The sequence below is a fragment of the Capsicum annuum genome, chromosome 8 (assembly GCF_002878395.1).
Source record: "Capsicum annuum cultivar UCD-10X-F1 chromosome 8, UCD10Xv1.1, whole genome shotgun sequence".
NCBI classification, from domain to species: Eukaryota; Viridiplantae; Streptophyta; class Magnoliopsida; order Solanales; family Solanaceae; genus Capsicum; species Capsicum annuum.
In genome coordinates, this window is record NC_061118.1 from 412,214 (window position 1) to 423,016 (window position 10,803).

Below are 10,803 nucleotides of genomic sequence, written 5' to 3' on the forward strand. Positions count from 1 at the left end.
AATGTGCAGAAAGGTTACTTTTTCTTGGAAAAAGGACACATTTTGGAGTGGAAAAGTTCGCGTTGAAGGCCAAATGGTATCAAAAGCAAGTTTGTATTTGCAGCAGAAACGACTTCACTATCTAATGAGATAATGCTATACAGTAATTATATAGATACGTATAAGCGACAAACGAGAATCAAGAATGGAACAACTGCTGGAAGACAATTCAGTTCCAGCTATATATTGAAAGAAACTTAATACTGATGGCTCTTCCCTCGATAACCATGTGGTAGGAGGTACAACGGTTGTGATTATGAATTGTAGGGATCGGAAAATGGGTTATCAGATGTATGAGGGACATGCCTAACAAAACTAACAACATAATCGAGTTACTAGTTATTATGCAGGGTATAAATATTGTAGTGGAGAACAACTTGACGCCACTAAAAATCTCCACGGACTCGAATCAAAGAGGTTATTACTTTACTAAAAACTCTAGATATCCAGTGCTGTTACATCTGAATGCAGGTTGTTGCTGAGAAGGCTAGAAAACCAGGAGGTACAGCGTAATTAAAGAGAGTAAAACAATGTTGCTGATATCCTATCATAGGAAAGAGGCAAAGAAGAAGCTTTTGAAAAAGTTAAGACATTACAACAACAACACCATACCTAGTGAAATTTTCACAAGTGGGGCCTGGCGAGGGTAGTGCATACGTATACCTTACCACTACCTCGTGGAGGTAGAGAAGTTGTTTATCAAAGACCCTTCGCTCAAGTGCAAAAAATCCACATAATTAGCTTTTGTGTAACAAAATAAAGAATAATGACATTTGGATAATGAACACAAAGTTGGATGGCCACCCATGAAATTTACTCCGTGAAAAGAGAAGAAGTTAAGAAAAAAAGAAAAGTTGTGTGTGTTTTTTAGTTGGAGGGTTGTTAAGGGAACCAAAACAAATACCTTTTTGTTGTGACATCTTTGTCTAAAATTGACTGACAAAATGCATTGACTTGAGAATGTGAACTACTGATAGTTTCCAGCATTCATTTGTGTGACCCATCAAATGATTAGTTCTAAATTGCCATTTTTGCACTATATATACCTCATCAAAAATTATTGAATACACACACAAAGCAAACATTTCTTGATTTATCCGTTGCAGCAGACTTCAAGGCACGTTTCATTTAAACAGTAGCCTGTTTCAGCTCTCCAGTCTCAAAAGGCTTGATTTATCATATAATAATTTCTCTGGATCGCTCATTTCACCTAAATTAACTGAGTTATCTAGCCTGGCGCATCTTGATTTATCGCGTTCACATTTTACAGGTCTAATCCCAGCAGAAAGCTCGCACCTTTCTAAACTATATGTTCTTCGTATACGGGCTAATGATCGATATGGAATTACACTGGGGCCTTACAATTTTGAACTGCTCCTTAAGAACTTGACCCAATTACGAGAGCTTGACCTTTTTTTTGTGAACATCTCTTCCACCATTCCTCTAAATTTCTCTTCTTATTTAACAACACTACGGCTTCCAGGCACACAGTTACGTGGGGTATTGCCCGAAAGAGTTTTTCACCTTTCCAACTTGGAAGACCTTTCTTTACCATACAATTCCCTAACTGGTCCAATTCCATCCAACATAAGTGGACTCCAAAATCTACGATACCTCTACTAGACATCAAACTCCTTGAATGGGACTATACCTTCCTGGATATTCTCCCTTCCATCACTAACTTATTTAAACTTGAAGAATAACACTTTCAGTGGAAAGATTCAGGAGTTCAGGTCCAAACCATTGTTTTACGTTATTCTAAATTAGACCGGAATAAGCTGAAGGGGAAAGTTCCACCATCGTTGATCAATTGCAGATATTTGGAATTCCTTGATTTAGGCAACAATGAGTTGAATGACACATTTCCAAGTTGGTTGGGAGGCCTTCCTTATTTGCGGATTTTAAGTTTGAGATCAAATAAGTTTCACGGCCCTATAAAAGATTCAAGGACAAACAACTCGTTTGCTCAAATTCGAGTCATAGATCTCTCATCCAATGGATTTAGTGGAAAATTACCAGGGAGCCTTTTTGAGAATTGTCAAGCCATGAAAATCAGTGGTGAGAACAGTGGAACCCCAGAGTATGTTGCAGATATATATTCTTCTCATATTTCTTTGATAGTTACAACAAAGGGACTGGATCTAGAGCTTCCTCGAGTTTTGACTACATACATGATTATCGATCTCTCAAGGAACAGATTTGAAGGTTATCTCTGTCACGACCCGACCCGGGCCCCGGCCGTGACGAGTATTCCAAACCATGAGGCCCGAAACACCCCTATCTGTCTGGTAATCACTCACACAATTCATATGATAAAAGAAATGCAGAAGATACACAATATAACGGAAACATGGTCAAGAATCATGCGAAAGAAATAATGGAGAATAATGTCCCACAATCTCAACACAACATCTCTATAACGTCTGCGAAGAAGGCTCACCACTTGATTCTGCGATCTGTCGGAAGGAATCTACTGGTTGTCTGGACCCCTAGACTGTGCCTCCGAACCTGGAAGGAGAGGGGGTCAATACAAAAGTACTGGTACGCAGAGAAATCAAAATAGAAATATAATATTTTTACACAATATAGGTGAGAGCCATTATAAATCAGTTTCATATCAAATTATTTGAAAACACATGGGCATAATGTAATAGTTTTCAATACCAATGTAATACAATTGAGCTAGGTGGAATACCCTAAAATTGTAATTCCACGGCTAGGTGGAATCCGCCTCTGGTGCTCGGCGGCCAAGCCTCCAATCCAAGTAGCAGCCAGGATTTGGAGCCGGTATACCCCCCATGTGAGTACACCGCAGGAAATCCCCCCATGTGAGATGTCCCAATTATTTTATTATCCTCCCATGTAGGATACAATATCATATGACCCGCATCGGCAACTACGGTTTCTAGCGATGAGCCCTTTCACTCAAACGCCTTCTTCGGGCATCCACCTTTCTCATGAAAATTAATCCATTCAAACTTTGTTCAAATCAATCACATGTCATACTCTATAGGGTATCGTCATACCCGACTTGCAAGCCATCAATATCACATCATTCTTCTCATTCAACCATTTTATTCAACATGAATAACCTTCTCGTTTTCAAGTCAAAATCATATCAATTCTCAAAACATTTCATGTAATGCTCTTCAAGATGTTTCAAACAATTCACATCATATGAATATTTAAAACAAATTCACATCAAGAGAGGAAATTTCATATCATTCATGCTCTCAAGTTAACATCTTTCCGGAATACATGCATATACATATATCATATAGCAAATCACTTTGGGAGTGGGCCTAAGGGCCAAATCAATATCATAAAACGTTTAAAACATAATCATATTCATAATTTCAAAACCCCCATTTTTAAAGCCCATGAGATTTTTGAGATAACCCCATGTACCTCTATTACTACGAATATTAGGTGCTTCTTGAAGCCTACGTTGAGAGGATTCCAAATATGCAATTAGTTTCTAAAACCCACGGTTGAATCTTGAGCTGCTTGAGTTTTTTGAAACCCTAGAGAGAGTTCTTGAACAATTTTGATGAATGAAGGTGTATTTTGGGGTCTTTGGGAACTGAATTTCGTGTTTAGGGCTAAGTAAGGGTGGAAAAGGACCATTTTACCCCAAAAACGGAGTGTTTAAGTCACTTGAAACCTTTACATAGGTGCTGCCTATGCTATCGCCTATGTTTACATAGGCGCCACCTATGCTATCACCTATGTTTACATAGGCACCGCCTACTACTTTGAAAGGCCATAACTTCTTGCTCGGGTGCCGGATTTTAGCCAAATTGGTATCGTTGGAAAGCTAACTCGAAGACCGATCATTTGACACATAGTAGGCTCTCTAATCAACACACACCGAGAGTTATGGTCGATGGAAGCTGACACAAATTACAACGTCCACTAAAACTTGATCGATCAAAATAGTTTCAACTCGTCTTTGAGTTGAAGGACCTCTATGGTCTAAATTCAAGCTTGAATGGATTCACATACTACACAAATAATTAACATGACATATTGGCATAGGATTTATGGCTTCGAGATTATCAACGCATCAAAATCATGGTCTATATTGTATCCCGAAATGCGGGGGGTTACATTATCTCTCCCTTGGGATCATTCGTCCTCGAATGATGGGTAGGAACATATTGAAGCTTAGAGGTATGGAATAACGCGAACATGATATGTTTCTCTAAGAAAGAATACATTGATCTGAAACATGATTATAAGACTGGAACTACTGATGTTCTAAATTCTTATACCGGACGTGCATATCTGATGCATGGAATACACAACTGAAGCGACTCATAGGCTGAATTCTCATAATGAATCATGCATATCTGATGCATGGATTTGTTACTGAGTTGTTCTCATGGACGTAGAACTGAATACACTGATAAGCTGAACTTTTTCTATTGAACATGGGTTTCTAATGCATGCATATCTGACTGAACTGACATATGAATGTATGACTGAATACGCAATGATAGCTGGTGCGGAGCTTGTAATAAGAATCTATGCATGCAACAGAATGGGGTATCTCCCCCTTGGGACCCTATGTCCCTCTATGAATGCTCAATTCACTAAGATACTCGGGGAACTGAGGCAATGCACAGGGCACCTACGAATTGAATCATAATTGAACCTCTGGAATCTGAATCTAATGCATGACGCATGAACTGATCTATACTCGCAATTACTAGTATACTCTATCTTGGAATAGTAGCATGTCTGAGATTTTGGGTAGCATGATTAATAAAGAGACGAGAAAACAAGTCATGCAAATCTGACTGCTAAATTGATTTGCTGGCCACATAGACTGAACTATACTGGAAACTTATACTCAATCTGGAGTATCTCTTCAATACTCTCTCTAAAGAAGTTCTAGCAGTAATAGGGAGCGATGAATCTTGGGTATGGATTACACAAGACATCCAGCTGAGAAAATCACAACATTGACACTACTCTGCAGTCTGGAATATAGATATATAACTCCTAAATTAGGATAGAATTTTCAGACCTTTGGCAATACAACTTCTTACTTTCAGGCTTAGCGCACTTCCCGAATATCCCTTAACTATACTATTCCCTATAAATATCATATTCATTCAAATCAGCTTAAAATTCTCATATGAGCATTGACAAATCTTTCGACATTTAACTTAATCCCTTCGCCGTGATCAAGCCTAACTCTAAGTCACAAAAAAAACACCACATGCCAGACCATGCTATTATTCTAAACCATATGATGCAATCTTCTATATCTCCCTTAAAGATCACATCCTAAGTATAACATGCCTTACCACTTCAATGACTACTTTGAACTCTTAGTATGAAGTCGCTAATGCATATTGCGACCTTCCACTACAATCCCAAAACGTCATTCAAGCCTATTTTATAACAATATGCTGACTTCAAGGCAATCACCCATAAATACATACTTCACATAGTTTCTAAACTATTATCAATATAACTCCCACGCGCTATCCTAAAAACATACACACACCAACTTTTCAAATAACCATCACATGTATCAAAGACTTGGCCCCAACTCTTACTTCATATTTATTGCCTTATCTAAGCAAGCATACTATGATCTTCCATCAACAAGAACATTTACATTGTCACCACTATCATTGCATAGGGAGGGTCATTAAAAGGTTAAAACATAAGATCCTGAAGCATGAAAAGGTTTTTATACGGGACTGAGCACACTATAAAGAGTGAGTACATGCGTCATAAGTTGTATGACCTCAACTAGAGTTCATAACATAAAGAATGTGTTTCTGACTACTTTAATGAACTAGAACTCATTATCTTGGAACTAGAAGAGTACGTGACTCTCTATCATATACCGGAATCATGAACTATAATCACGGAACTAAATCGTATGGCATGAGTAAGCATCCGGATAACTAAAAAAAAATACTGAGGTAGGAATGGGTTAAGATCCACCCTCACTTTCTGATGTTCTAAATCATACTGCATCACTACTAGAATCTGAGAGCCTTACTTGGTCATTCGTTCTATCATCTCCCCCTCAGCTTTACGTCATCATCTAGAGTTTGGGAGATCCTTTACCAGATTCTAACTGAACTACACTTACTGCACTCTAGGGTCTGAAAAAAAAAAGACAATGCATGCATATCATAGAACTTAACCCGAATGACTACCTTCTGGGATACACTAGTTTGCACACTTATTTGTATCGATTCAACCTTCAAAACTCAAACTTAGATTCTAACACTTAACATGGCTATTTAGATCTCCATATACCATCTAACTAGTCTTTCTCCACTTAACGATTCAATGGTACCACTAGGCACAAAAATTATGTAATAGTCTTAGAAAAATACGCCGCAACCTCATATCACCTTGGCATACTTCTACACCATACCTACAACATTATACTTCATTACGAATCAATTTAAACTTAAGCCATTTCATGCACCGTTCAAGCCTATTAGATCACTTCTATACAACTAGTACAACCAAGAAATCTTCACATCCACCTTCATGGACATCAACTATTCAAACTTAATATCTAGTGCTATGCATGATTTACAACCCGACCTTACACAAAATTTTCACTTAGAAACTATAAATAAACATCACGAAACACTAGTGCACTAGAACTTCATAACCATAATAATCGATCATGACCTAACGGTTTTCCTTTATCATAATCCATTAGCATGTACTATTTCAGCACCTCAAGCCTACTAACTTAATCCCACAAAACATGCATCATCAAACTCTTGCCAGAATTTACCACCACACCATTTAAATTCAAGCCTATAGTTTAGTATTAATCATCTACCACCAATGAAGAATGCAACATAATATAAATATACTAATCCATCAAATTGGGACATTCTACCCAAATATCTCAAAAATCTACTACATACCTTCTCACAAGTAGCACTAGTTTACAACTACCAATGAAAAGAGGGTCAAGGGGGTTAAAGCCTCATAATAGACATGGTCAACCTTATCCTTATATTATAACCCCATACAATCTTTTCTACTTATACGGATTTCTCACCTCATACTTACTTACCCAAACATACATTTAGACTACCTTCAAATTTCACAAAAACCATGAGTCTATACTTACAACTTACTGGCTAATATAGCCATTTTCACACTTCAAGCAACCGAAAAATCACTTCTACTAAACTAACAGACAAGGATGAATCATCTCTTTACCGGCCCAATCTCATGCAACCAGATTCAGCTATACATACATTAAACCTACACAAGAACAACAAGTTGGACAACAAGTTGCTAGTGAATCGAAATAGGCCTCACACGGCTTCACTGGACTTTGATTTTGTATTTTGAACAAGAAAATGGGATGAATGACAAGTCAACTATGCTAGTGAATCGAAAGAGCCCCACACGGCTTCACTAGACTTTATTTTTCAACAATGCTTTGATGACAATGTTTCATGAGATAGAGATTTAATACGCAATATTCAATGAACTAAGAATACACATCTTACTTGAAATAAAATCGGAGTCAAACACTTCCTCCATGGACTACCATACTGCCCACGCATGTTGCTAGCTACCAAATTAGTTTATCACTATAAAGGGGTAAATCATCCTCACTCTAACTTCTAACTTTGTGACTTCACATCACCAACTTCTTGGTCTAATTTCATTACCAATAGGTCATGACAAAAAAACTTTAACACACACTACTATTCGGATGGAAATACAGTTCGAACATTCTGCTACACCTTATTACCTCTGAAGCGTAACACTGGCAACATAAGTTCTGAAAAGAACTGAATACACTTAATACTACAGGCAGAAAAGCACGATTTTATCAAAATCAAGGTTCACACTAGAACCAACACACTCTGAAGCACTAACGGACTCTTCTCAAGTCCTTGCAAAAATCTTATATAATTCGATCAGAACGAACCATACCATTTAGACTCTAAACTTTTGTACTTTAATCAGCCCAATGATGAGACATGTCTGAGAATGTCCGAGTAAGGAAATAATTGGGATGACTGTTACTTTCGTATGGGCGATACCATAGCACGAATTTGAGTATGAACGAGGAACATTCTGACTCTATTGCACGAACTAGAACATGCAGAAAGAGAGACATTTCTAAATGCCTAGTAGCCTCCTGCTTATAAGTGTGGCGCGCTACATACCCATAAACAAGACACTACCCGATGCGATTTCGCAGACACCCTGGGACCATGAACCGTGCTTTGATACCAAGTTTGTCACGACCCGAATCGGGCCCTGGCCGTGACGAGTATTCCAAACCATGAGACCCAAAACACCCCTATCTGTCTGGTAATCACGCACACAATTTATATGATAAAAGAAATACGGAAGATACACAATATAACGGAAACATGGTCAAGAATTATGCGAAAGTAATAATGGGGAATAATGTCCCACAATCTTAACACAACATCTCTATAACGTCTGTGAAATATCTACTACATGACTAAAATAAATGTCTATCTGAAAACTGGGACAGGCCTTCCGAAATATAGAAGGCTCACCACTTGATTCTGCGATCTGTCGAAAGAAATCTACTGGTTGTCTGGACCCCTAGACTGTGCCTCCGAACCTGGGAGGAGAGGTGGTCAATACAAAAGTACTGGTACGTGGAGAAATCAAAACAGAAATATAATATTTTTACACAATATAGGTGAGAGCCATTATAAAGAAGTTTCAAATCAAATTATTTGAAAACACATGGGCATAATGTAATAGTTTTCAAGTTATGGCCTACTACTTTGAAAGGCCATAACTTCTTGCTCGGGTGCCGGATTTTAGCAAAATTGGTATCTTTGGAAAGCTAACTCGAAGACCTATCATTTGACACATAGTAGGCTCTCTAATTTGATATATACAGAGAGCTATGGTCGATGGAAGCTGACACAAATTACAACGTTCACTAAAACTTAATCTATCGAAATAGTTTCAACTCATCCTTGCGTTGAAGGACCTCTATGGTCTAAATTCAAGCTTGAATGGATTCACATACTACGCAAATAATTAACATGCCATATTGGTATAGGATTTATGGGTTCGGGTTTATCAACGCATCGAAATCATGGTCTATATAGTAGCCCGAAATACGGGGCGTTACAATCTCCCAAGCATTATTGGACGCCATACGCTGAACCTATCTCATATTTGCTTGGAAGGTCATATACCAGCATCATTCCATCAATTATCTGTACTTGAATCATTGGATCTCTCATCCAACAAAATAGGCAGTAAAATTCCACAGCAGCTTGTATCTCTCACATTTCTTGCATTCTTAAATCTCTCTGATAATCATCTTGTTGGATTCATTCCCAAAGGAAAACAATTTGATACGTTTGAGAACAGTTCATACCAAGGGAATGATGGGTTACATGGATTGCCACTATCAAACGATTTTGGTGGTGATGATGGGGTACCGCAAGCGACAACTCCAGTTGAGCTAGATGATGAAGAAGAAGAAGAAGAAGAAGGAGATTTGATCAGTTGGCAGGCGGTTCTCGTGGGTTTCAGTTGTGGTCTGGTTATTGGACTGTCCATAATATACATAATGCTGTCAACTCACTATCCAGTCTGGTTTTCGAGGATGGTTGTAAAATTTGAACAGAGAATTGCTAAGAGAATGAAAAGGCACAAGAAAAGATATTAGCGTGTAACTTCCAGGTATTCAACGTAATCTCTATCGTTCATAATATTACATTTCATCCTTAAATTTCTTAACCTTAATCCTTCATTTTTGTAAATTGCAGGATGAAATTTCTACCTCTTTCAGTACATCTTGTGGCAGAATGAAAACCGTTGCCCAAAAGTCATTGACAACAAATAATACAGCATTTATCACTTGCAACCTCCTTGCATAGGATAGTGTCTTAGAGTAAATACTTGTGATCCTGTGTGTGATTTTATCTACCAGCAGTTGGAAGTCCATACAACTCCATTTTTTCAAGACAAAGTACCTTATAGGCAGGGTACCTTTGGAGAAACCTGTCATCAACACTGTGAGAGTTTTTGACCCGAATTTTGTTGATCCTGTCCTGAAAAGATCGCGGTGTGACCCATGTTTGAGATCTTTTGGAGGGCCTGTGGTGGTAGTGTAGCGATTGACCAGTATGTTTTTGGGCCTAGGATTTATTTGTACGCACGTATGATATAAGTGCGATCTAGTGGGTTGTTTTTGGTGGTTTTCATACACATCGTTGAGACTTTCATCTCCTCCTTGTATTTCTCTCCATTATACTGAATTTCCTCCTCCTTTGGCCGTGGTTTTTCCCGTCAAGGGTTTCCACGTAAAATCTGTGTGTTCTTATTTCCTTTTGTTTGTGGTATTGCTTATTCCTGTCGGTTCTATAACAAACATAATCTCATCCTCAACCGAGTCTTCTACCCCAGCCTCTGAACCTGTCCGTCACCTTGCTGAAATGAGTTGAACCACCAAAATGTGCCCCCCCCCCCCCCCCCACACGCCCCAAACACACAGAGCCCCAGCTGTCCTTTGGGAGGTTCCTCCTATTGTTTCATTTGTATGGTCACACAACAGATCTAGTTGAACCAAAGAAAAATTTGAACTTTACCTGCTATGATAATCAATAACACAACCACAAAACTATCTACTATAACAAAACTACCACAAAAACTATTTTTTCGTCACATAAAAGTAACTGAACTAATTATATCTTTTTACTTTTCATGAAACAAGCAATTTCTTTCTATATGTCTAGCTGGAAC

The 10,803-nt window shown here is 38.2% G+C and overlaps 1 protein-coding gene across 1 annotated transcript; it reads left to right on the forward strand.

The window, feature by feature from the left end:
• The first annotated feature begins 1 nt into the window (after nucleotide 1).
• LOC124886522 (receptor-like protein 9DC3) lies at nucleotides 2-9,938 on the forward strand. The gene is made up of 6 exons (XM_047395306.1): nucleotides 2-76; nucleotides 511-541; nucleotides 1,310-1,539; nucleotides 1,752-2,244; nucleotides 9,240-9,601; nucleotides 9,828-9,938. Exons 1-6 carry the CDS (start codon nucleotides 2-4, stop codon nucleotides 9,936-9,938), a joined length of 1,302 nt encoding a protein of 433 aa, XP_047251262.1.
• The last annotated feature ends 865 nt before the right edge of the window (nucleotides 9,939-10,803 follow it).